This window comes from Schistocerca gregaria, unplaced genomic scaffold, assembly GCF_023897955.1.
Source record: "Schistocerca gregaria isolate iqSchGreg1 unplaced genomic scaffold, iqSchGreg1.2 ptg000599l, whole genome shotgun sequence".
Classification (NCBI taxonomy): Eukaryota; Metazoa; Arthropoda; class Insecta; order Orthoptera; family Acrididae; genus Schistocerca; species Schistocerca gregaria.
In genome coordinates, this window is record NW_026061988.1 from 21,332 (window position 1) to 46,304 (window position 24,973).

Genomic DNA, 24,973 nt, shown 5'->3' on the forward strand with positions numbered 1-24,973 from the left:
GTAATAAACGTTTTTTTTTACTGCAATGTACGAAATTATTTTAATCTCTGTGCTTGTTTGAAGTCGATGTCAACAGAATCTGATATTGATCAAGCCCTAAATGCCTTAAAAAAGCTGTATCAGGATGTAAAAATTTTCTATTACAACATGTAAGTCTATGCTATAATTTTTTTCGTGTACAGCAATTGAACACTAACACGAAACAAGTCTACATTCTCTGGAATCTCCTTATCCAGTTGAGCACGCCTTAGGTATGAAAAAGAGTGTATAGGCTTTGATTTTACGCTGTGGTTTAACGCTCTACTTTAGAACATTGCAACAACTTATCTGACCAAGTAGACACTCTTGATGCCATGGTAAAGGGTTTTTGTGATTTGGCGATTGACCCAGGTGCCACGGTGGAAACGCTATTGTCTCAATGCAATACCAGTAGAAAAGAGATTGACCAGCAAACGAAACTCATTGACAAAAGAGTAATTATGACACAGAACAGATTGAAAAATTAAATGTGCCAATCTGTGAAAAATGTCCTGATGATAAAACGGCCATTTTTTAAATGACACAAATTTACGCTATATACACGTATATAATATATATAATACATATGTACCAGACGTGTACTAGAATTCCACGTCATTAATTTCATATTGTTTGATGGACCATGTCCAGCTCTGTATTCCCTAACACAGGAATAGGTCAGGCATCTACCGAGCCGTTGCTTGGTATTTCATTCAAAACTGTCAGTTTTCCAAGGAATTACGAAACAACTAGGGTATCCAGACAAGGGACCAAGCATAGATTTTCTGATTGTCATCAGTGCCAAGTTTGTTTTTGTGCGACCTCTTTTTAATTTTTTAATGCCTGCGCGCGATCTTTCAATTGACGCGACATATCGACGGCTTATAGGCGACTACTGCAGCGAAGTAATTTTTCCGGCGCTATGGTATAACTGCGCAGTCTGTATAGGTATCAGTACAATAAAGAGCGGGGGAACTATTCCTTCTTCTGTCAACTGTTCGACGATGATGTTTTGACGTCTGATTTGTTGTGAATAAAAAAAGACTGCCATTTTTTGGTACACATAAAATGCAGAAATTACGTTACCGCGAGCTGCTTCTTGGGACCGCCAAACATGTTTAAGGGCGGCGGCGAGATTTGGGATGGCAAACGACATGACTTCTACGAGACGAACATAAGAACCGGGATATTCTGTAACGTTTGTAGAAAGAAGTTGTGTAAATTCAAAAAGGTATATAAGTGCAAAGGTACGATGATGGAAGCTAAAAATACAGGCTGCACATAGAAAACAATGGTGCTGACAAATGAGAGAGAGAGAGCTCTTTACAGAAGCACGTTTGTGTAGTTTTATGAGCGGACCACATGCTGTCGTATGCCACACAAAAGTGCTCTTCTGTGTATATATCATATATTGTGTAACTAACGCGGGAACCAACGAAGTTTGTTCATTTGTGGTTCACAAGTCCTGCCTTATTAGGGCACCAAAGAAGTGTCCGCCTTGGAATTTTGAAGAAGAATGGCAAGTAGTCAATTACGTGCATCATTATTGGATAGAAGGTGGAGGAGTAGATAATGAGTGCGAACGGTGCAGTGCGCCATTGAACGGTTCAAAATGGTTACACGGATACAGGTGTCATTACTGCCGAATAGCCTGTTGTCCAAAATGTTTTTCTTCGCTAGAGAACAACAAATGTACAGGAGGACTAGAAGTCACAATTCCGCCAGGAAGGATTTTGACACGAAAATCCAACTGTCCGGTAGATTGGGATATACATTTAGACGAGAATGAAAGAGTAAATCCGTTGGTTGTTTTCATCAATGATAGGAGTGCGGACGTAACAAGGAAAGAACTCGAATACAAGTTTAGTAGGGTGTTAAATCCTATTCAGGTGGTCAACTTAGGCCGACAGAACCCGTCGTCGATGTTGAGTTGGATGCAAAAAAACAGAATTCAGTATACAATCTGTGTGTGTGGCGGAGATGGGACATTAGCATGGATTTTGTCGACCTTAGATACATTGAAGACAAAAAACTTGCCACGCGTGTTTATTTTGCCATTTGGAACAGGAAACGACATGGCATACACACTTGGATGGGACGATCGGTATTGTGATATGCCGATTGAAGATATTATTAGCGATGTACTGACAGGGAAAGAGGTAAGATTAGATCGTTGGAGAATGGAGATAAAGAGGTTTGAATCTTTTGAGAAGTCAATTTATACGGTGAACAACTACTTTAGCATTGGCCTGGATGCAGCAATTTCATTGAAATTTCATCGTGCAAGAGAAAGTAACCCAAAATCATTTTGTAGTCGAAAGTACAACAAACTCTACTATACCAAATTAGGTTTTTTGAGTTTATTTCAACCTGGAATCAACTTATCAAATGTCTTGCATTTAGAAGTTGATGGAAGACATGTACAACTGCCAAACAAAATACAGTGTGTGATTATACTGAATTTGAACAGCTGGGCCGGAGGGACCGACCTTTGGAGAACACACAAAAATTCTAATTGGAGACAACAGAAATGTCATGACCAAATTTTGGAAGTTGTCGGTCTGAAAAATGCATTTCATTTAGTCGGCGTACGCCTAAAGTTATTCAATGCTATTCGACTTGCGCAAGGCTCAAACATTGTTATAACATGGCTAGAGAAATGTAAATTACCTGTACAAGCTGATGGCGAGCCTTGGGAAGAATCATTCAGTACAATCGCATTAACTTACCATTCTGCAACAAAAATGTTAGCAGCTCCTGGTAAATTAAATTCAAGTCTAGAAGATAGTACCCAAAAAGAACAAGATGATGTTTGCTGTTTTAAAAACACACGCAAAAGAAGGTGACTTGACATGTGAGATTATATTTTTTTTTGAAAAATTCCATCAGCAATTCATGTGGTAGCTTTCTACACGGTTGCTAATTTGGAATTCGCTCCAATCAGTTTAAAAAACTATCCGTATCTTGAATGAAAAAACATTGAAGAAGAAAATAAGTGTACTGAACTATGAGAAGCCTCCTTCTTTGTTAATAATGCGCGTGACACATATAGAAGAGAATGTTTTTTTTGTAAGAACAACAGATAAACAAAAACTCTATGGCCCACCCCAAAATGGCATAGACGACTTTTCAATGCCATTAGAAAATAGCATCACCCTTCAAATTTACGTCGGAACTTCTAAACGGCAACTTAATACAAGGTAAATAGTAGTTGTTATAGTGGGTTTACAATGTTCTTCTTTTTAATAAGCAAAAACATTTTTAAGAGGATACTCTGCATTTTAATGCAAAAAAAAAAATCAGCCCGCGTTTTTTTTCCAACTTCATTTCTTGTGCTGGTGAGATTATCATCTCTATTCCCACTGTACTTCTATTTATCCCGACTCTCCTCCATCGCACATTTATCTGTCATAAATCATATTTTTTCCTCTCATGGTACGTCTGGATTATTTATGAATTCACTACGCCTGAGCCTGGCATGCCAACATTTTTGTGCTGTCAGACACAGAACATAGGTCTTCCATTGCTTCGGCTGGAGTTAAATAGATCGGATTTGCTGGGAAAAAAAATAACGAGTGAAGCGATCATGCTTCAAAAAACTGTTTTTTTTTTGGTCTTCAAGAACCCCCTTTCTGTCTTTGGTAGACCTTTTTATAGATGAGAGCAATTCTCTAGGCATACCTCAGAGGTATTTAAAAAAGAGTACTCGCTTGGTCTGCTAACCTTTTTTTTAACAATTCTTCTCTTTCTCAGTCTAAGAAACATCACACCATCTTGCTTATTCAATTCAACAGGAATGAGGCTTCACGCGTTTACAGAGATTTTGAAACCGTCAACGATGCAATGGATGGTAAGACTTTTTTAGGGTGTGCTCTGACGAAAGAACAATATAACGGCATTTGATAGCTCATGTATTTTTTTTTCTCAAAATCTCGCACGTGATCGTTCACAAGGTATTTGTGGTTTGTTGGCCGAGAAAGTTCGTAAGCAACGCCATGTTCGCCCGGATACCATGGTCGAATTAACTTGTGGTGAAATTCATGATTATATTGATTCATTGGCTGATTTGGGTGCATTGGTGTATGTGTTTTAGAAAAAAAAAATTCTTTTTACTATTTACTAAGAATTCGTTTCATTTAGTTTACGTCCTGAAACAAATACATACGCACCACACAACAAGGAATGGATCAAAGATAGGCTGTCAAGGCATCTGATTAAGCAGAGGCAATAAAAATGGCGAATGCTCTTTCCATATAAAATAAACTTGTATACACTCTATCAGCCCTCTTACTTGTATCTGAATTATACAGAGAGCTGCTGATCTTTATTAATTAGACTCAGACACTTTTCTGTTGTGTAAAAAATTTTCAAGTGGTTATTTCAGAAAGACTGCTGTAGAGGCATCTAAGAAAAGCGCACAAGCTTTTGTCTTTTATTTTTTTTTCTTAATATACAAATACTTGACAGCTTGAAATTGTAAAAAGGGTACATTGGAGCATATTCTACCATTTCTTGTAGAATGTATTCCTTTTTTTTTCTACCCTTGTATAGCATTACAACTGTGAAATCTGCTTGAAACAATAAACTGTCGACAGATGGGGCATGTCCTATGTTCTAAAATCCACGGTCCAATGCATTTTGGGTGATAAAAGTGAGAACAGGGTAGCTTCATTGTCAGCTCTTGGTAGATGAAGCCTTCTAGACATATGGCGCAATTCCAATCCAGCTCGAGCATGTATTCGTTTGTTTCGACAGCGGATAGGAACTGCATGAATTCATCATGAGAGGACAACTCGGTCGGCGATGCAGAATGCTCTGACCGATGTAGGAAGTGGTGCCACAAAATTGTTTGGTGTGGATAGTTACAGATAGTCCTCTGCGCTCGAGGTACATTTATAGAATTTGTGACCAGGGAGAATTGCGACCGCCGACTATACAAAAGACGCAGTTGTTAAGAGAGAGCGTCAGAGGCGCTTCTACGTGATGAATGGGGCCGCACTATAAGAGTCTAAAGCGTACCTCATCAAAAATAATGGGTGAATTGAATGGTGTTGATACGGACAAGATACAGATGTATAGAAGTATTTTCTGGTCTTAGGTTTTGGCGAAAATATTAGAAATTAGAGAATTCGCAAAAGTGCATACATGTACACGTACACATAAAAAAGGTGGGACAAAAAAATCCATAAAGTGGGTTTCGTGATAAAGTGAAAGATATGTGTGTGTGTATACACAGATTGCGTGTTAAAGGAATATATTTGGTGGAATCATTTTTTTAGGCCGGAAGTTTGATCGATTATTGGCAGTTGTGCCCGAAGTCTCTTGATGAATCGCAAATTGTTTGGGTTTTATGAGGGAGGTATACAGGATCAGGAGAGTTGTGCGGTGAGACAACTCGACGAATCTGGGAAGTGTTCAAGTTGCGATGTTGAAGGTTGCACGGTCTTATCCGAAAATACGGGTGTCCTTCAAGAAAATAACAAAAACATCAAGGTGCGTGAATTAGAAGGAGGGGAAAGATGTCCTTGGAGAGGGGAAAATAATTCCGTCGGCACTGATATGCATCACACGTGTGATTATTTAGATTTTGTTATTAGAGGATGTTTCACAGAATGCGGTGGATAAATTGTTGAAAGAGAGATACGAAGTGGAGGTGATCAAGAAATCTTTGAACAAGGAAGAGTTGATAGAGAAGATAAAGGATGTACATGTTCTCGGGATTCGAAGTCGGACTTTGGTGACGAGTGAGGTGTTGAAACACGCAAAAAATCTATTATGCATTGGATGTTTTTGTATAGGAACAAACCAGGTGGATTTAGAAGAGGCCACATCAAGAGGGGTACGCGTTGTCGAGAAGCATAAAATTTGTATATGTTCATGTATGTCGTTTTTAACACAATTTTAAAGATTGTGGTGTTCAATTCGCCGTATCAGAACAGTCGGAGCGTGGCGGAGTTGATTATATGTGCCATTATTTTACTGTCGCGTCAGTTGGGTGATCGAAACATAGAGATGCACCAAGGGAAATGGAACAAGACGAGTAGGAATTGTTTCGAGGTAAGAGGAAAGACGCTGGGTGTTGTGGGATATGGACATATAGGGAGTCAAGTGAGTATTCTAGCGGAGTCGTTGGGGATGCATGTGGTGTTTTATGATATTGCATCGCCGATGGCTTTAGGAAACAGCAGAAAATTGGAAGACTTGGACAGTTTATTGGCTGTATCTGATATTGTGACCTTGCATGTTCCACAGACTGAGAAAACGGCTCGCATGTTTACGAAGAATCAATTTGTCAAGATGAAGAAAGGATCTATCTTATTGAATGCGTCAAGGGGCAATGTGGTTGATCTGGATGATTTATATGAAGCACTACAAACCCATCATTTAGCTGGTGCTTATTTAGATGTCTTTCCTACCGAACCGATGTCCAATGGTGCTTTTCAAGGTTACGAAAAAATCGCTTCTTGCCCTAATGTTTTATTGACTCCACATATAGGCGGATCTACCTTGGAAGCTCAATCTGCTATTGGCGATGAAGTTTCGTCTAGGATTGTCAGTTTCTTGAATACGGGTAAAACAGTTACCTGCGTTAACTTCCCAGAAGTGGAGTTGGTCCCCGTTCGACCAGATCTTCACCGCATTATCAACGTCCATCAAAATAAACCAGGTGTCCTTAAAGAAATCAACAACATCCTCTGTCACTATAATGTCGAAGGACAAATTCTTAGAACCTTTGGACACATTGGTTATTTCATTGCCGACTTTGACAGCAAATCGCTTAATAGATTCGGCGATCGGGTTGCCGCGCTTTCCTCTTCTATCCTTACGCGAGTAATTTATCACAATCAAGAACAATAATAAAAATAAATTTTTATTTTTTTTCACAAAATTTGTAATCCTATGTCTTCTTTTTTGTGCACTCTAATCCTCTCCTCATTGGTTCCAGTCTTTTCTCAAAAAATTTTTTTTGCGCGATTCACCAGACTTTTCAAACCTCTTCTGACGGACTGATTAAGCATGAAATCAAAGAAGGCTTTATATTGTTTGAGGTACGGTCACTTCCTTAACGAAAGGGGTGTCGCCATATTTCTCTCTACCGTCATCGGTGTTTGTATTTTAACACATGCACAGTGAACGGCTTCTGCTGACCTGTCAGTTTTGCTCATGCTAAAATTTCTACCAGTTTCCTGGTTTATGCTTCCACTCTAGTTTTCTATCTGCTGTGTCCCATTCTCTTTTTTGAAGGGCTTGGATCAGAAGAAAAGGCGTTCAAAACATGGATCCACAAAACCTATTCGAGCAATTTAGATTTGGAAGCCGTTGAAGAGTCTTCAAATGCCTATGCAAAGTTCCAAAAAATGTTAAGTTCAAACATATCCAAGCAGGAATGGTCTAAGTACGCGAATTATTGGGTGCTCCTTGGTGCTTTTTAGCGACCCTTTTTTTTTTAGGCTTGCTGATTTTTTTTTCAAAGCCAAACTTCTGATTGGATTTTGAGTCACGCACGTCGATTGCTGCCTAATGCGAATGTGGAGAAAATACCATTCGTGGTCAGAGAAGGATCTGAACACGTAATGGGATGGAATATTCAAATTTCTCCGAGTCTTATTCGCTTCTCAAAGACAAAAGCGGTAGTGATTCAAGCAAAATATAGCAGGCAGTCAAAAAATTTACCGACCTTTCTTCTCTTGGTTGAGGTGTATTCTGTTTTGCAAACCCGTCTGTTTGAGAAATCTCTCATCTACGTCATAACCCCAGCAAACTACGGACGAGACGCTTTTGATGCTTGGCTCAGTTCAAGATTGGATTCTTTTTTCTATCTTGAGCAACTTCATACCATTCGTTCTAAATTCTCCAATTCGAGTCTAGATCCAATCAAGATGGATAGAGTTCCTATGATCTATTCTATCGTACATCTGGACCATTTATTTGCGGAAAAATATAACGACATCAATTTGAAGATGATGAGCGATTATGGCGTTTTACCTAAATCAGACCTTATATACGCCTCTATTTTGTCCTCTGTGAGCATCGGCGTCCCTATTCGTATTGAAGATTACGGGGATCCGAAAGGCTTTCAAAACTTCCGCGAGTGGGCTCGAAATCTGCTCGACAAATTTCCGGATTTTGTTTCAAAAACGTTCACCAAGATTTTCTTTGGTCACCGATACCACGTCTTCTTCATTCAGAATTGGTATAGAGCTCTGTGCTCGTCAACTGGATTTCATTCAATCGGTAACTTGAAGAAAATAGATAGCATTACCCTGTCGTCTACCCTGTCTTCCCTACCGGTGGGCCCAAAAACGGCATTTCGCAACTTGTTGTATATGGTGGAAAAAATTACAAGACTTCTAGACGGACTTGTAAATCCTTGTTTCCATGGGTCTTCTGGATATATCATCTTCGATGGACGCGTTATTAAAAATGGTAGTCTTGGCATCTTACTATCTCTGGTCTTGATTGCGTACCTTCTTTGGATGGCCAATGTCGTTTTGGTCGCTGACACTTCAATACTTACAGTATCTATATCAAAACTCATTTTTTCGTTAGTCATCCCAATCCTAATCTATGCCCCGTTGTTTAAAATTCAACTGTCCATTGCAGCAGTCTGTTACTGGCTAGTATTCATCTTCTTAATACAGCTGTTGTTCGTCGCCATCATATTTCCGAAGTTGGATTCATCCTTATTTGAGCAATCTTGTTCCATCCGAAGCTATTTTGTATCTTCTTACCTCTCTTTCGCCCCTATCGTATCCTTCATGATCATACTGTCATGTGTCAACACTTCTATGTCGCTGTTCCTAGTCGCATGCTATCCGCTGACCATAATCATGCACTCATTCAGACCTTCATACCCAAAACTCGCTCTCCACCTTATCTTGTCTCCGTTCTCCCTTCTGCTTGCCTTCAACGTCGCCACTGGTCACTCGCCGATATACCATATAGGTGTACCCGTGTACCGACTCCTATCTCTTCACTTCACACATCACAACCCCCTCATCTATCTGTTTATATTATACGTCCTACAAAACACCCAATCACTCTATGAAACTGTGCACTACTTGTCCGTTTCCCCAACTTTCGTTCCGCGCGCGTCCCCGTCATGAATCAAAACTCTGTGCCCTCTCGCACGCGCCAGCCGTGCGCCGAAACCTCGAATTTAGTGACCGCTCGCCGCGTCCTCAGCGCCTCATCAGTGCACCTCTATCTCGAGCAATACCGCCGATCACCTCTGTCCAAAAACAAGCACGTGTACGGTTGATCAATTGCCTTACACACGCCAGATGTGTGTATTGCGTATTCAGAAAGCGGTCTTCATTTGAATTTTTTTTTTGGTTGTTGGTCACGTTCTTGGCTCCGCCTTGATTCCGTATCCAGAAGTGTGAGCAGCCTTTTAGCTCTTTGAAGTCTGTCTGCTTTTATTTTTTGCATTTGGTCTTTCTTTTCTTCTCTCGACAAAGTGCTCGGCGTCGTCGTCGAAATCAGTTTGTTAGACTGATGGAATTTAGATTGTTCTTCTTCCAATTTTTTAATTACCTGCTCCAATCCATTATATCGAAACCTAAAGAGATCTTTGTTGCATTCAAACAGACCCTTCAACGTCGTCGTGCAAGACCTACGAATGGAATATGATTGCATCTCTTCGTATGAAAGCAATGCCCGAAGATCAAATCGATCGACCAGCGCGTCTCCAGATCTGTCATGCTCAGATTTGGATATCCACTGAACGAGCATGAATTTCACTGGATCTTCTTGTTTCGATGATGGTGACAAGCATGGATTATCGGCGTCGTAAAAAACAAGCGGCGTCGCCAAGCCTAATAATATGATGTGGCGCGAATCGATCAAACGATCATCCTTACCAAAACGGTTACTATTGCCTCTTCAAATAACGAGACAGAGGAAAAAAAATACGCACTTTGGAGTAGCAATGCATGTCTCGATATTGGGTCTTTCGCGAAGTCTTCAAATAAGACCCGATAGCCTAATACATCGAAAAAAGAAACCCAGAAAATTTTGGACAAATTAACCGCGATTAAATCTACTTTCGTGTTCTCATATTTTTTTGATCGTAGATCATATAAAAAAAACATGCTAAACCTCGGTCAAATAACAATGCTCTTGATACCCTGACGGGCGTGTCGAGTACGTTTTACGCATCCACCTGCTGTTTCGCAGAACGTCACGCCAGCGGCCTTTTTTGAGACGACTTTTTTTTTATTAACACACGCGAGACAGATATCTTTCATTGTTCAGAACGCTTTTCTAGAGCTCTGAGCTATTGAATGCGCGGATCGCGTTCTATTTGGACACCGCAGTTACGTTTTCGGCGAATTTAATAAAATTCGCCTTCTTGTATTTGCGTATGGCTTGCGCCTATCATGTTCGTCAAGGAAAGCATATCTAGCATTCAGTCACTCTTAGGCCGAAAACATCAGAAAATAAAAACGGCGTGCGACGCCGCGTCAGGTATATATATGAATTTCGCACAAAAAATTTTTTGCACGCTAACAGACATATCTGCGTCGAAAAAAACGTATTCTCGTACCGACCGAAGAGGCCATCGACGAAAACTTCTCGGACAACGCAGAAAAAAAGCCGTTCGTTGATCCGCTCAAACTAAGGTACGAGACAAATTTTTTTTTTATCACTGTTATTTTTTATCCTAACATATCACGAAGTGTAAATATTCAACCAGAAGAACCCTCCTATGCGAGCGTCCTACTTTCTGAATGGCTCTCCCTGTCAAACACCCTCCTTGAGCCATTTCTCCTGGCGTGCGAGTGTTCGCACTTCAGACTTGCGGAGCTATCTCTGGAAGCCATCGCGAAACTCGTCGACGGCAACTTCGTACAGGGATCGATCATGTCGAAGTCTGTCCTAGAACGCACGGCGAAATGCCTGGATAGAAAGACAGACATCATCTGCACAAACATGCTGTCGGTGTACGAAAAACTCGTAACCAATCAGCTATGCGATGTCCACGGCCAATTGCTCATATTGGTCATTCGCCTGTCTTACATGATCGTGTTGACGGCGTCCGATCCAAGCGCCACAAGGGCAACAAAGGGCAAGTTGTGTCAGATCGTTCACGTTCTGTTTGAAAGGCTAGAAACAGTTGCCCAAAAACCACATTCCGCCGAACAAGAAAGACCGAATCTGTCCTCTACATACTCTCTGAAAAAGTTGAATTCTCCCGCACTCGATGCACTGCATAAGGAACCGTTTGATTTGCCGAAGACAGACCCCCAGTCATGTCAAGAAAAAAAGCCCGAGGAACTCTCTTCTGACCAACTGCCAGATATCAACCTTCACCAAGACACCTTTCTTTTTAGACCCTATGCCAAAATCGAGACGTTTTCAGAAACGGTCTTCAGGGACTGCTACCACGCCGTCTATAGTATATGCAACCTGGGTACGAAGCCAATCAACATTTATTCAAATTCTTACAACTTTGAAGTTTATTCTCGTCTCCTTTCTCTGGAACTTGTCAATTCCATCTTCGACGGATTCCTGCCGCGCCTGAAGAACGTCCGCTTCATCAATCTATGCGTCAAGAGGCTCCTGGTCAAGTTCTTTCTGGTCAACGCGACATCTCCGGTTTACGCCGTCTTCAAACTTGCCATTCCTCTTTGTACGCTGATGATCAAAGAGTTCAGAAGCTATTTGAAGCCCGAAACGGAGGCCGTGCTGGGCCACGTGTACATCCCGATCCTGGCATCCACCTCGGCGCAGCACTGCATCGTCATCCTGCAGAGCCTCTACAACCTGTTCAAAATCCCTCAGTGCCTGATAGACATCTTCATCAACTACGATTGCGATGTCGCGTCGGAAAGTCTTGTCGAACAGCTGCTCCGACTGTGTTCTGTCCACGCCAAACAGACGTCCAAACTGGACATATCCGAGCAAGAACAAGCCGTCCTGACGAGAGTTGCGTCGATGGCAATCATATCGTCCAATAAATCTCTGGAAACGTGGTGCAAACCTTTGTACGTTCCGCTTCGATCCGATCCGCTTCAGCCGGAAGGCTCGTCCCTGGCCAACCACAGCTCTCTTCCGTCCGACCAGTTTCGAGAACAAAAGTCCTTCAAGCAGCTTTTTCAAAAGGGAAAGGCCGTCTTTTCGGAATCGCCCAAGCAAGGGCTCGAATATTTTTACGAGCACGAAATGTGTTCCAGATCTCCAGAAAGCACTGCGGAATTTCTTTTTTCCGCACCCGGACTGGACCGAATGTCCATCGGGCAGTTCCTGGCCGCCGTGTCGTCGTCCGACGTCCTGGACCATTACGCCAGGCTGATGGACTTCAAAAATCTCGAACTAGACGTCGCCCTTCGTAAGTTCTTCAACTATTTCCACCTCCCAGGAGAAAGCCAACAAATTTCGCGCATCGTCGAAGCCTTTTCTTCCGTCTACTACGCACAAAATTCGAATTCATCGCCCTACGCGCACTCAGACGCCGTTTTTTTTCTGTCCATGGCCATCGTCATGCTGTCGACGTGCCTGCACAACCCGGCCGTCCCCTCCGACGAAAAACTCACCAGGGCCTCGTGGAAGCTGCTCACCGCCGGACAAAACGCCAACAAGGACTTCGACTCGGACCTCTTGGATGCCATATTCGACCGCATCAACCAAGAGGGCTTCAAGGACGCTTCCGTCTACTCGAACAGCAGACACAGGCACAACAACTTCGCGTCGGAATTGAGCTGCATGTACGCGCGGGCGATCGAGGCCCTTTCGACGCCGATCTGCCCCCCTTCTCCCTCCTCACACGCCAAGTACTCCCGTTTCAGTTACGTCCCATTTTCGAGCTCGAAGGACCCTTCCTACTCCTGCGACGTGTTCTCCACTTGCTTCCATTCGTTCCACTCGACCTACCGCCACGTCCTCGAAGCCAGCGACCCCAAGCTGGTCCACTCCTGCCTCGGCGGCCTATCCAGCGCCGTTCGCGTGTCTTGCACCTTCGACTTCAAAGCCGAGTTGGAATCGCTCGTCCAAATCCCCGGCAGCTACGCGTCCCTGGACACGGTCAAGGAAATGTCCCCGAAGAACATCGAATGCATCAAATGGCTCATCAACATCGCTCAGGAAGATCGTCTCCACCACTCTTGGAAGTCCGTCCTCAAATGCTCAAGCTTCCTCGAACTCCTCCGCTCCATCGACCTCTCTCGCCTCAGCGCTCAGAAGCCCTACCCGTCTCCAGACAGCACCGCTCACCCGAACATCCTGTCAATCGTCCAAAGTTTGACCGCCTACAGACCGGACCAAGACAAATCGTCTCCCGCGCAGTCGATCCTCCATCAGATCCACGGCATCTCTTCCGACCGAGTCTACACCAACAGCGCACTCCTGTCCGACCGCTCCTTCGTCGAATTCGTCGAGTGCCTCTGCGAGTTGTCCAGAGAGGAGCTTTTCCTTCAAAAGCCGCAACTTTATTCCCTCCAGAAACTCGTGGAAGTCCTGGACTTCAACATGAACCGCAGTCGCTCCGTGTGGGCGGAACTGTGGAAGTTCCTCTCCAACCACTTCATCGAGGCCGGCACCCACCCCTCCAAAGAGGTGTCCCTCGTGGCGATCGACTCTCTGCGACAAGTCGTTTCGAAACTCCTGGACAGACACCAACAATCCCCCGGCATATTCGACTTCCAGCTCGACCTCCTCACCCTGTTCGAACTCATGTATCAGAGCGAAAACCACTCCGTAACGGACTACCTGCTCTGCTGCATCGTCGAGATCATCACCGTCTACCACCAATCCATCGGCGTCGGTTGGAAGCCTCTGTTCAACGTTCTCGGCAAGGCGTCAAGAGGCCCCTCTTTCATAGCGGAATCGGCTCTGAACCTCCTCAACTCAATAGTCGACCAGTACCTCGACTCTGTCGTCAATGGCGGCGCGTTTTCCCACTATATCGAGTGCATATCTCAATTCGCTCACAAAACGGTCGAGACAGAAAAGGCCGCTCGCCAAGCCGTCCAACTTCTCTCCTGTTGCGCCTCTCGACTCCGCAACTCTCCCGCCGAAGATCCCGCGCACTCCAGACTGTGGGTCTCCATCGTCAAAGGAATCCTACCCGCGTTAGACAACCCACTTGACAACGTTCGATCTCAAGCCGTCTCCACCCTATTCGACATTCTAGCGACTCACGGACACCTGTTTCCTCAATCCCTGTGGAACTCGATCTTCGACGAAGCGCTGTTCCCTCTGCTGGGACAAATCTTAGACCCCCCCTCTTTGGCGTCTTTCCTATCAAACGACTCCGACTGGCTCGTCACCACCTACCTCAAATTCTTCCACTCCATCGTCCTCCTGTTCGTCCAGTACTTCTCTCAGCTCTCCGTCCTCCTCCCTCAACTCCTCCAACTCCTGCTCTCCATCGTCCTTCAAGAAGACGAAAAACTGCCGAGACTCGGCATGACCTGTCTAGAAATGCTTCTCCAATCCAACACCAAAAACTTCGACGAACCCATGTGGTCCTCCGTCGTCGAAACCGTCGTCACCATCATGCAGCGCACTCTGTTCTCAAGCCGCGATGGCCAACTGCACACCGACTCCACCGGCGCGCCAAATTCAATCGATTCCCACGAGCAAGCGTACAAATCGACCATCTGTAAAGCTCTCATTCACAACCTCGCCCTAAAAATAGTCAAAGACTATCTCGTCGACGACCACTCCGCTCCGCACCAACTCCTCATTCGCCTCCCAGACCAGCTCGCAATCAAGCTGCTCAACGCCTACCTCCTCAGCTTCCTTCACGCCTTTCACACCCTTAAAAGCCCATCATGCGAAAAATACATGCATGTGGATCTGTACACTCTGATCTTGAAACAAGAAACCGTATCTCTCAAAACCTACATAGATATGATCTTCTTCCTCTACGAACACCTCGGCGAACAACCATGCTCTCTCGACGCCCCGTCGTATCGCCCTGTCCTCACCGTCGACCTCGTCATGTCGCGTCTAAACCATCCAACCGCCGACACCCACATCGATGCCACTTTTGTGGCCTCTAGAGTATTCGAATTCCTTGACACGCTCCGCCATTTCCACCTCCTCCTTTGCACCCAATCCACACCCTCTATGACCTATCGCAGAACCCTCCACGAAACCAACGAGTTCTTCGTCATCTGGATACTCCATCGATTAAACTCTCTCAATGACGCCCAATTTTGCCTATTTCTTCCGCACATCTACCCCTCTATCGCCCTTCTGTCACAAAGCAATCAACCAAACGTCCAAAAGGTCGTTCTGACACTTCTAGTACGTATCGGCACGCTCCAACTCCATATAGACCCATCCACACTTCAAACATATCTAGAACAACAACAAATCAATATCCAACAAGATTCAGAAAATTTACTCTTTTATCAAACCAAAAATCTTCCAGACGCCGCCTGTCCAAACAACGAGGAACTCCCCGACCCTATCAGCCAACTCCCTGATGGAAATGCCGAGACGCGCTAACTTATGTAAATGCTCAAATCTCGACGATCTGCTTTATCCCCTCGGTCCAATCGAACCGTTATTTTTGCCTCACGAGCCACATTTTGTGCCCTGGCAGATTTATCTCTTCTCTTTTTTTTTTTTGAATTCATAATTAACTCGCCTTCAGGCGAGACATGAGATGGTTCTCTAGAAGCAGCCCAAAACTTGTTTCTGGATCTTCTAGTGCTCGGTTTTATTGTCTTCGCATGGCCAAAAAATACGGCCTTTTTTTTGGTACAGATTCACTGCCAAAACGAAAATATTAAAAAAAAAAAAGTATACACCACAAAAATTTCTTTTTTTGTTCAGAAGGAAGGTAGCCAGCAACCTGGCTCAGACGCTCGCGACATGTACGCCTTATCCTCCTTAAGCGGCTCATCGGGCAAGCTCTCTTTGACATGAGATTTCTCTAAGGTCCACGCTCTCTTCACTCGTATCTAGTCTATCGTCGAATCCTTATTTTGGAGCAGGATTTGGCCTCATAGGTCTGGGAACAGGACTCGCGGCTGCTCGGCGGGGTACTCAGTTAGGCGCACAATATTTGAAAAAAAAATATTTGGTTTCTATCGAAATCCCCCACACAGATCCATCTTACTATTGGTTTTTAAACTGGATGGGCCACCGGGTTAAGACAACTCAACAGCTAAGTCTAAAAACGAGTTTCATACGTCTAGATAACGGTGCCGTAAAAACCAAGTTCGATTTTTTTCCAAGCATTGGAAATCACTTTTTCAAATATAACAACACGTGGATTCAAGTCGAGCGCGCAAGAGACAAACAAACAAGTAGCTCTTCGAGTAATGGGACAATATGGGAATCGGTAAATGTCAAAATGTTGGGACAAAACAAAAAAACTCTGTGCAATTTGCTCGAAGAAGCCAGAGAATTGGCTCTGAAATCAGAAGAAGGAAAAACGGTCATCTTCACAAGTTTTGGACCGGAATGGCGTCCATTTGGATTTCCGAGACGTCGGAGGCCAATCAAAAGTGTCATTCTACCTTCTGGAGTTGCAAATGCGATTTTGAACGATGTCAAGGAATTTTCAAATAATTCCGATTGGTATGTCCATAGAGGCATTCCATATCGTCGTGGATATTTGTTGTATGGACCTCCTGGGTGTGGAAAATCCAGTTTTATTCAGGCGCTTGCTGGAGAATTACAATTGAACATCTGCCTGCTTAACCTGTCAGAACGGGGACTTACAAATGATCGTCTCAATCATTTGTTGACTGTAGCTCCAGAAAGATCTGTTATCCTATTAGAAGATGGTATGTCTCCAGAGACACTCTACCATCAAATTGTATCTCTTTCACTATTCACTTTACACAAAATATTGTTGTTCTGTCGCGTTCGCCTTTTGGAGCACAAATAGAACAAGTCCCATTTCGCTCGATGCTTGTTTTATCCTGCATATCTAACGCCGCTCTCCTAAAGTCGATGCTGCATTTCGGTCGAGAGAATCCAACACTGAATCGAGTAATACAATTACATTCTCTGGACTGTTGAATGCACTAGATGGGATTGTTGCAGCAGAGGGCCGCATTTTGTTTATGACAACCAACCATCCTGAGGTATGTACACTCTGAAGGACTGTACCAGCTTCATGACATATGCCAACTTTTTTATGACATATACTGCGCGTCACAATACAGAGACTAGATCCTGCGCTCATCAGACCTGGAAGAATTGATATCCAAGTCGGTTTGCCTCAAGCACAAACAGAACAAATTGAAGAACTGTTTCGAAAATTCTATCCTGAAGCGACCGAAGCTCAAGTCAAACGCTTCGCGTCACTAATACCTAATAACTCCCTGAGCATGGCTCAACTGCAGGGTTTTCTTCTGTTGCATAAAGACGCACCACATAAAGCAATTGAGAAAACAACTGAATTTTTGACAGCTGTTAATAAACACACATAATCCACAGTTTTTTTATTAAAGATATCATGGTCTCCGCATGCAGGACGATCCACACGCTTAGCTTAGTAAAGTAACCTCATAATCTAGCAAATGATAAGAGTGAAGATGTCATTGTAAACAAAATAAGATTCACCTGTTGGCATCAAATGAAAGACTTGAGAAAAATAATGAGGAGGATCATCATCTGTTCTTAATTGCCCCGCCACGAGTACAATAACAGCATTGTTTGGTGCAGGCTGGCAGACGATCGAATATGGAACATGTTCAATTCTTTGAAATTTGAGGTCCTGTTTCTTTAGTTAGAGAGATACAAAGGGCAATAGACATTAGATAGTAACGATAGATACAGTACCGCTAATTTTCCGCCAATATCTCTGGGGCCTTGAAATGGTTGTCCACTGAAGGTGAGCATCGAGACATCTTGCTAAAAAATGTGCCATGTTTCAAGATGCGGGGCATTTACCGTTACAAAGAACCCAGGAAAAAGGTGTATTATTTCAAAGACAGAGTTATTTGACAGGTAAGTTTTATTTCGGACGCAGTATCAATTGCTTTTTTCCTCATACATAAAGGTTGACTAAATTTACTCTAGATTCTACCGATTTGTCAAATTCTGCATAGTAATGGTTGACAAAAGCTTGTCCGACATTTTCCCACCAATCTCCCATTGTTTCTAGACTAGCAAAGAGTAATCTCGGCTGAATCAAATCAGTTGATCACCTTCGAAAAAAGAAAAATGATTTAAACGTTTCAGAAAACATTGGGCTTTAAGAAGGACAAAAGGCACAAAAAATTAATTCACTTACAGGTCAAGTAAATTTATATGTTCTGCCCAATATCAGCACTGCTGAGGCTATATAGCTTGGTCGATACGCACGTGTACTTTTGCCTCACGCGCGTAGTATGATAAATTTTTTTTTAAAAAAAGGCGCATTCTGCCGGAGGATTGTTCTCATGTCAGTGTGATCACAACTTCAAGCGGGGAAGCCGCATCTTGGTCAATACGGCAATTTATGAGAATTTTTTGTGTGATACACGTTTGTGAAAATGCATTTTTTTTAAGAGCATCCGCATACCCGTTATATGGCTGAATTTGATCATGTGTGCAATGTGTGTTGTTCGTTAAAAGGTTTGTTTTGAAACAGCCGCATTAAATTCGACATGGCTCGCAATTTGAAGCGCAGGAACAGCTGTGTAGCTTGATAAGACCGAAAGGCTGTCGATCATGTGAGCTGTCATTTTTTTGCTTTGAATAACAAAACATGTTTAGTTCTTTTTTGCTAGTACAACCAATCTGCCGCCTTTATAACTGAATCATAGCATGTCGACGAGGTCACCTCTTTTGGACATGTACAAGGATTTCTTTGATATTGCCATGATTGGCATTTCGGTACCCGGTCAGCGGTCGAAAGAGACTCTTCCTTTAGTAGACATGGATTCTGAGTCCCTCGTTATTGTGTCTGATGCTATTTGGTCTTTGAAGGAAAAGGGGGTAAATATTAATGAAATAAACGAATTTGGAAGAACACCACTGAGCGTTTGTGTATCTTTTAATGTACCAGATATCGTGGGGTTGTTCATCAGTCACGGAGCCGATTTGAATTTTGTGGACTCGAAGAAAAACAATTTGTTTCATTTTTCTGCATCCAATCGAAGAAAAGGAATTCATAAGCTGCTCTGGAACAGCGTGTCTGAGCCAGAAAAGATGATATTCCAGATTAATCAAAATGGCGTGACGCCAATACAACTTGCCTGCATTCTATCAAACATTGCGTTTGTCAGGTTATTGATTGAGAAATTGCCTTCGGAGGATTTGGTGTCACACGTTGGCCCTAAGCAACTGAACTTGATTGATTACGTGGCCCTGGGTAAAATTCCTGGTTGCAAACGTGCGCGCAAGGTTGAAGATCTCCTCATACAAATAGGTGTCGACCCTTACCGGAAAGACCCCAATAACAAAGTTCAGACATGTCAGGCGTATTTGGATGAATGCGGCAGCTCGAGAACGTCTGAATTGTCTGAGGTATCGGGACAGAGCATCGAGGATATGGTTTCCAGTCAAAGGCACGTCGAGGAGTCTGCTGAACAACAAAGGTCTGGGGTACTTGAGAAACAAGAGTTTTCTGTTTCTGGCCGCACAGCGCCAGTACTATTAGACTCATTGGCTGCTTGGACATTGCAAAATAAAGAATTACTTCATTTCTCGCATGAACTGAACGAAAGCACCGAAACTGAAGAGTACGTTGGTGATTCGCATTCAGCTATCGATGAGAATACGCACAGTTTCAAAAAAACTGAAATGAGCATATATAACGGTAATGAACGATTAAATCCATTGTGGATGGCAAACAAATTCGACAATTTGTGTTCTAAAAATTCAGAACCTATTCAGAGCGAACTCAGTTCGAACGCGGTTCCAATTGCCATCGCTGGTCAATCAGTAGACCGCCTTGTAGATACCAGCCAGTGCTTTGAGATCACAGATCAGGTCAGTAAGCAAAAAGAAACTCTTATCGCTTTGCCACATCAGGCCAACACACACAAACCAGACAGCGACGGTTTATTGCACTTGAACTGCACGAAATTCCGGGAAGTGCGCGAAGAGCCAAAGCTCCTGACATTAATGAATGAAGATTTAGCTGCCACGTCACAAAAGGAGAAAGGTTCACCGAGCAAGAAGAGTCCCTTGCCATTCAAAACAAAGCCACGTCGGCTGGACAGTGACTCACACATACCTGAGTCCATTCATCTAAACAAACAAGAATTATGTAAAAATGACAGGCTGAAACGAGCGAAGTCTGAGCGGAATTTACTGAGTCGTACAACTCTTCCGTCTCCAGAAACATCAAGTGATGCCATATCGAGGTTTCGGGGCCATAGTACGTACTCTTTTTAAAATTGTCTTTGTTCCCTCTTCAAGCTGACCATTTGATCGTTGTCAGGCTCGCTCGCAGACGACTCTCAGCTATCGTCAAATCTATGTTTCAACCGGTATGGCGATTCCTTGCCAGACTGGAGTCCTGCCTGGAGTCGCTGCCTGGAGTCGACCGGCGACAAGATAACGTCTGGAGAGAGCAGAGATCATAAAAATGCGCGATTCTTAGGTACTGCCAGCATCGGCAAAATGAAATCAAACAGCGCCATGGATACTGACTACGAATTTGATCCACGCGGCCGCTTTGCGAAGAAAGACGCCCATTTTCTCCCTCAAGAGGTCGAATGCTCTGCAAACCTATCTTCATCTCCGACTGTTTCCGAAAATTCTGATGGTAATCTAACTTCTTCTTGGAGCAGCGAAGCCGATTCAGACCCTGAAATTTCTTCTGGTGAGCTGTCAATCGAGGCATTCGATGAAAAATCACCTAGTCCACTCCATCATACACCTAAGGGTGTTGAAGAGACACAGAACTTACCTAAAAGTCTTCCCCTATCACCAAACAATTTTTCTCCTGTTGACAATTTTTCTCACCACCGCATCCCAAGTCTTTCAAATGAAGATCTCGAATCGTTCGGCTACAATACGTCCTCGCTCCAGCATTCCGGTCAGGGCGAACAAAACGCAGCCATTTTGCTCTCTTTGTCCATATCTGGCAGCAATTGGAACAAAGGCCAGACAGCGACAGATCGCTCAAAACAGAGCCCGGTCGTATCGAGTGACAACCAAAAATATCAGACGATGCAAAGTCACTTGGGTGAAAGTGACGACTACTCCGCTAAGAAAGATTTCTCATTCAACAAAACTCATGAAGAGACCGACTCTTTTCTATGTTCCTCAGAAACGCCTCTAAGAGATTTACCTCGCAATAGCGATTGCAATGTGCAAGACCAGCAACCGCCTCTCAAGCTGACACGTCACGAGTACAAAACAGCTCGCAATTCTTCTGTCGATGAGGAGTGCGAACCACCACCGTTTAAAAATTCGATCGACGGCCTCTTCAAAACCTCTTCTGCCGTCAGAGACCACTCGGCTGAAAGCTGCTGTACCGACGAGGAGATCACCCATACAACTTCTGCAATCCACAAACTCATCAACAAGGAGAACGGCGACGCCGCCTCAAACGGTGGCCCTACCTGCAAAAGTGCCAATCTAGGCAAACGTAGCAGTGACTGCATAAACACAGTAGCACACACACGTCGTGGTTCCGAACATGTCGATAACGTTGGTTGTTACCGGTGCCGAGTACTGCACACTCTAGGCAGCTCATCCGCGCATGTGCACCAAGAAGACCCTCACCTATCACAGGTCACGAATGAGAGCAGCAGCATCGCTGACGACGAGAGCGGCACAATTGGCAACTCGAACTTTGCTGCGAAAAGAAAACTTGAAGAGAATTTGTGCAGTTTCCCGAGCAAAAGCAACCTAACTGAAATCCACACAAACTGTGGTATCGATAGCAATACAGCGAGTCAAGCAGACAAGTCCACATCAAGAAATGCCATGAGCAGCAACGTCGATATTGGCAAAATTGGTGACATAAATGGCCACCAAGACAACATTAATAGTAGTATTGAAAACCCCAGCTTTATTGTGGCTCCTAAATATCACAACACCGATAACACCACTACGTATAACATTTGTGCTGACAAAAACAATCACAGCCATTTCGATAACACTTCCGTAGATAACGAAGTCCTGGGCAAAAGCTCTGATCCAAATGGCAACACCACTGAGTATCACGATGATAATGTAGATGTCTTCAAACAAATTATTAATACCTCTGATTATCTAAGTAAGACTAGCCTGTCCAGTGATCAAGACTTGAAACAATCAACTTTTCCCTCTTATTTTGAATCTGTTTTGCATCTGAACTTAGACCGAATGGATCACTCAACCCCGTTGGTACACTCGACCCTATTGTCACAGTCGGATACTTCAAAACCTAACAAACCGACGCATCTATCTCACAGCTACCTTTCTGACTCTCAACTTTCTAATATACGACCAGACCACCAGTGTCTGTCCTCGCCCGGAGTTAAGTACTCTAATTGTCAGATCTTAGATCACTTCATCCATATAAAAAATTTCAACGAGAACACAGAACAATTTCAAAAACGTATTTCCAGCATGCGATTGCAGCTGGCGACGTATCAACCTGATCAAAGTCACCCTGATACAATGCCAAATCTGTTAGATATCGCAGATGCAAAAGATAAACGAAACTCCCGTCATCCTGACCATTCGCTTTACCTGGATCTGGCGAAACATAGCAACCTGGATTACTCATCCACTCTAAAAAAGCTCAGCAGCTTATTGAACCTAGCTATACTGCTCCTCCTAATAGGCCTTACTCTTTGCTTGCCAGAAGGAAGACCTTGGAAACCATCCTAATCGAAACCCATATACGCTGTACATATAACGTCTCATAAGAAAAATGCGACATGAACCAACATTTCAAAATGTTACGAAAAAGGCATATAAGTCAATCCATTGAGAAAATGTGAGATCATCTATGCATCTCACTTTCTCACCCTATATTATTACGAATAAGAATCTGATTTTCGCGTACTTGTACCTCTCTCGAACGAACCCTTGCTCGAAGGTGTAAGGTCTTCTCACATGGCATCTATTGTCATTTTCTCCATTCGCTGATGTTGCTCGTATTCTTGTCTAAAATATTTTTTGTATCTGTTCATAGATCTAATATCACAAGCTGGACGAAAAAAATGATTGCTCATCTGAGTTGACATCGCAAAGTCCCAACGTTTAGAGAGGCTTGTGCACACACATTTTATATGTGTAGACCATATGTGATCTTTTTTGACTTGATGGTTCTTCCTAAAGTACGCACTATTTTCTTAGTCAACTTCCATATTAGGCGCAAGAAAGGGGTCTGCTGTTCTATAGTGATCGAAACCAAACGTTGTATCTGAAGTAGCCTGAAAACCCATTGGAAGTTTGTCTTTCATATTGAATTCCTTCTTCGTCACTGGAAGCAAGGAAACGTAGTCTACCCATAATCCATTCTTCCAGTCAGGAACTGAATTGATTGCGGCAAAACGAACGCCACTCCACTTCTTCGGTACGTGAATATACCCCACAATTAAATCGAACCAAACGTTCATTCGAATTTGTTCTTGGCTACCAACAGCGGGATGCTCTGAATCAGTGTGCCCAGGCGTTCCCTCATTCGAAGTCTGGGATGTTGGAATAGCGGGCAAATTAGCCTGCTCACCACCAGCGCCGGCTTCCTCTTCTCCTAGATTTTGCCTATTATCCACAAAGTGAGGAGGGCAAAACTCGTAAACAAAATTTTTTCTGTTCGTAAGCGCGGGATGTGCCAGTTCTTCATAACACCACTTTAAATCTTCGTCTCTGTAATATCCTACATTCCTTCTACTGATTTCAACCTTTCGGTTAATCATGGGCTTTGGCCCAGATCGAAAAGAATCTGACACACTGGTATAGAAAAATAATGGCGCCAAACCGTGTTCTGCGTCTACAATCTTTAAGCGCCATGATACTCTGTAATATCCCGGGACAGCCACTCTCGCAGATCCCTCTATTTGAATTCTAAAGACGTTTGTAATTTCCAGAACTCTGCCAAAGTACGAAGTCGAGTCATGTCTATACTGAGCCTCGAATTGGTGGTTTAAGGAATTAGTGTGGTACAACCCTAAAACCCAAAAGGCTGAAATAGCGCTCAATTGAACTCGTCTTTTCATTCGAGGAATCTCGTTGGTTTTCTTTATATTCATGTATGGTAAAAATAGGTCGGCTACACTGATTCTAGACCATTTATAAGCAAGGTATATATCACGTGGTATCATGCCCCCTTTGGCAAAAGAAGTTACCCTGGAAGAACAGATACCCCACTCCTTCCACAAGACGTGTCTCCAATAGGAATTGATGAATCCGTTATTGCAATCATTGCCTGTAATGAGCTCTTTCCAAGAAGAGCATGTCTTAATAAGGGGGGTAAGAGTCCCTTGTCGTTTTTCGTTGACTGCGCACTGTCACGTACCAAAATCAATGAATGCAAATCAGATGACGACAACAGTTTCAATATTCTGAGATATATGTCGCCAGGCAGTCCAGTCCATGGCGAGCATCCGGCCATTAAAAGGAGAAGGTGCGAGAATATGCTACGAGCTCGTTAGGTGATGCGTACAAAAAAAAAGTGAATTCATCCCTTTTTAAGGCAGAAATTATGGCTCTATCAAAATCAGCCCAGAACATACGAGCGCGTCTTAAATGTAGTTGGCTCGAAGTATTTATTCTTGCGTGATTTTTTGCGTATAATTATCTCAATATAGGCGTCGAGACAAAGGCGGTATAATATATACAGGCAGAAAGAAATTTGTGCATTAGCTAGTACAATTTCAGATGGCAATTTATTCTAGCTCTGGATACCATATCCACCACAGAGTGACTGGCCAAAGAGCATGCAGATAGACAGTATATAGGTGCGTAGAGTTATTAAACGATGGTTGATTTGAGAAGAATACTAGCTGTTTTAATTGACGATATTTTCATAAAACACAGACTTTCAGCTTTGGGCACATAAGGGAAACACGAGGATCTCTACTGCCTCCTCCAATATAACAATCTTTCGTTT

At 43.3% G+C, this 24,973-nt stretch overlaps 6 protein-coding genes and 1 long non-coding RNA gene across 8 annotated transcripts; 5 read left to right on the forward strand and 2 right to left on the reverse strand.

The window, feature by feature from the left end:
• The first annotated feature begins 26 nt into the window (after positions 1-26).
• LOC126316769 (diacylglycerol kinase epsilon-like) lies at positions 27-4,296 on the forward strand. 2 transcript variants are annotated; one of them, XM_049992863.1, is made up of 8 exons: positions 27-149; positions 208-251; positions 310-833; positions 907-1,265; positions 1,459-3,453; positions 3,772-3,868; positions 3,972-4,098; positions 4,159-4,296. In XM_049992863.1, exons 4-5 carry the CDS (start codon positions 1,133-1,135, stop codon positions 2,862-2,864), a joined length of 1,539 nt encoding a protein of 512 aa, XP_049848820.1. In that variant the 5' UTR covers positions 27-149; positions 208-251; positions 310-833; positions 907-1,132; the 3' UTR covers positions 2,865-3,453; positions 3,772-3,868; positions 3,972-4,098; positions 4,159-4,296. The 2 variants fall into 2 exon arrangements, with proteins under 2 accessions (XP_049848820.1, XP_049848821.1); XM_049992864.1 differs by having other exon boundaries at positions 310-1,265.
• Positions 4,297-5,301: 1,005 nt separating this feature from the next.
• On the forward strand, positions 5,302-6,907 carry LOC126316771 (D-3-phosphoglycerate dehydrogenase-like). Its single transcript, XM_049992865.1, has 3 exons — positions 5,302-5,511; positions 5,603-5,857; positions 5,926-6,907. The coding sequence occupies exons 1-3, from the start codon at positions 5,344-5,346 to the stop codon at positions 6,874-6,876; spliced, it is 1,374 nt and encodes a 457-aa protein (XP_049848822.1). The 5' UTR covers positions 5,302-5,343; the 3' UTR covers positions 6,877-6,907.
• Positions 6,908-6,977: 70 nt separating this feature from the next.
• On the forward strand, positions 6,978-9,988 carry LOC126316773 (uncharacterized). Its single transcript, XM_049992867.1, has 3 exons — positions 6,978-7,067; positions 7,202-7,414; positions 7,493-9,988. Exons 1-3 carry the CDS (start codon positions 7,036-7,038, stop codon positions 9,123-9,125), a joined length of 1,878 nt encoding a protein of 625 aa, XP_049848824.1. The 5' UTR covers positions 6,978-7,035; the 3' UTR covers positions 9,126-9,988.
• Positions 9,989-10,266: 278 nt separating this feature from the next.
• Positions 10,267-15,790, forward strand: LOC126316772 (brefeldin A-inhibited guanine nucleotide-exchange protein 2-like). Its single transcript, XM_049992866.1, has 3 exons — positions 10,267-10,488; positions 10,577-10,643; positions 10,701-15,790. The coding sequence occupies exons 1-3, from the start codon at positions 10,401-10,403 to the stop codon at positions 15,475-15,477; spliced, it is 4,932 nt and encodes a 1,643-aa protein (XP_049848823.1). The 5' UTR covers positions 10,267-10,400; the 3' UTR covers positions 15,478-15,790.
• Positions 15,771-17,420, forward strand: LOC126316774 (mitochondrial chaperone BCS1-like). The gene is made up of 4 exons (XM_049992868.1): positions 15,771-15,848; positions 15,913-16,766; positions 16,933-17,069; positions 17,151-17,420. Coding segments are annotated over exons 1-4 (1,260 nt in total). The 5' UTR covers positions 15,771-15,846; the 3' UTR covers positions 17,418-17,420.
• A 7-nt stretch (positions 17,421-17,427) lies between these two features.
• LOC126316775 (uncharacterized) lies at positions 17,428-18,325 on the reverse strand. Its single transcript, XR_007556273.1, has 4 exons — positions 18,224-18,325; positions 17,984-18,137; positions 17,770-17,841; positions 17,428-17,704 (listed from the first exon to the last, which is right to left on the reverse strand). It is a non-coding gene; the product is annotated as an uncharacterized LOC126316775 (long non-coding RNA).
• A 4,507-nt stretch (positions 18,326-22,832) lies between these two features.
• LOC126316814 (uncharacterized) lies at positions 22,833-24,491 on the reverse strand. The gene is made up of 2 exons (XM_049992907.1): positions 24,380-24,491; positions 22,833-24,320 (listed from the first exon to the last, which is right to left on the reverse strand). The coding sequence occupies exons 1-2, from the start codon at positions 24,473-24,475 to the stop codon at positions 23,214-23,216; spliced, it is 1,203 nt and encodes a 400-aa protein (XP_049848864.1). The 5' UTR covers positions 24,476-24,491; the 3' UTR covers positions 22,833-23,213.
• Positions 24,492-24,973: the final 482 nt, after the last annotated feature.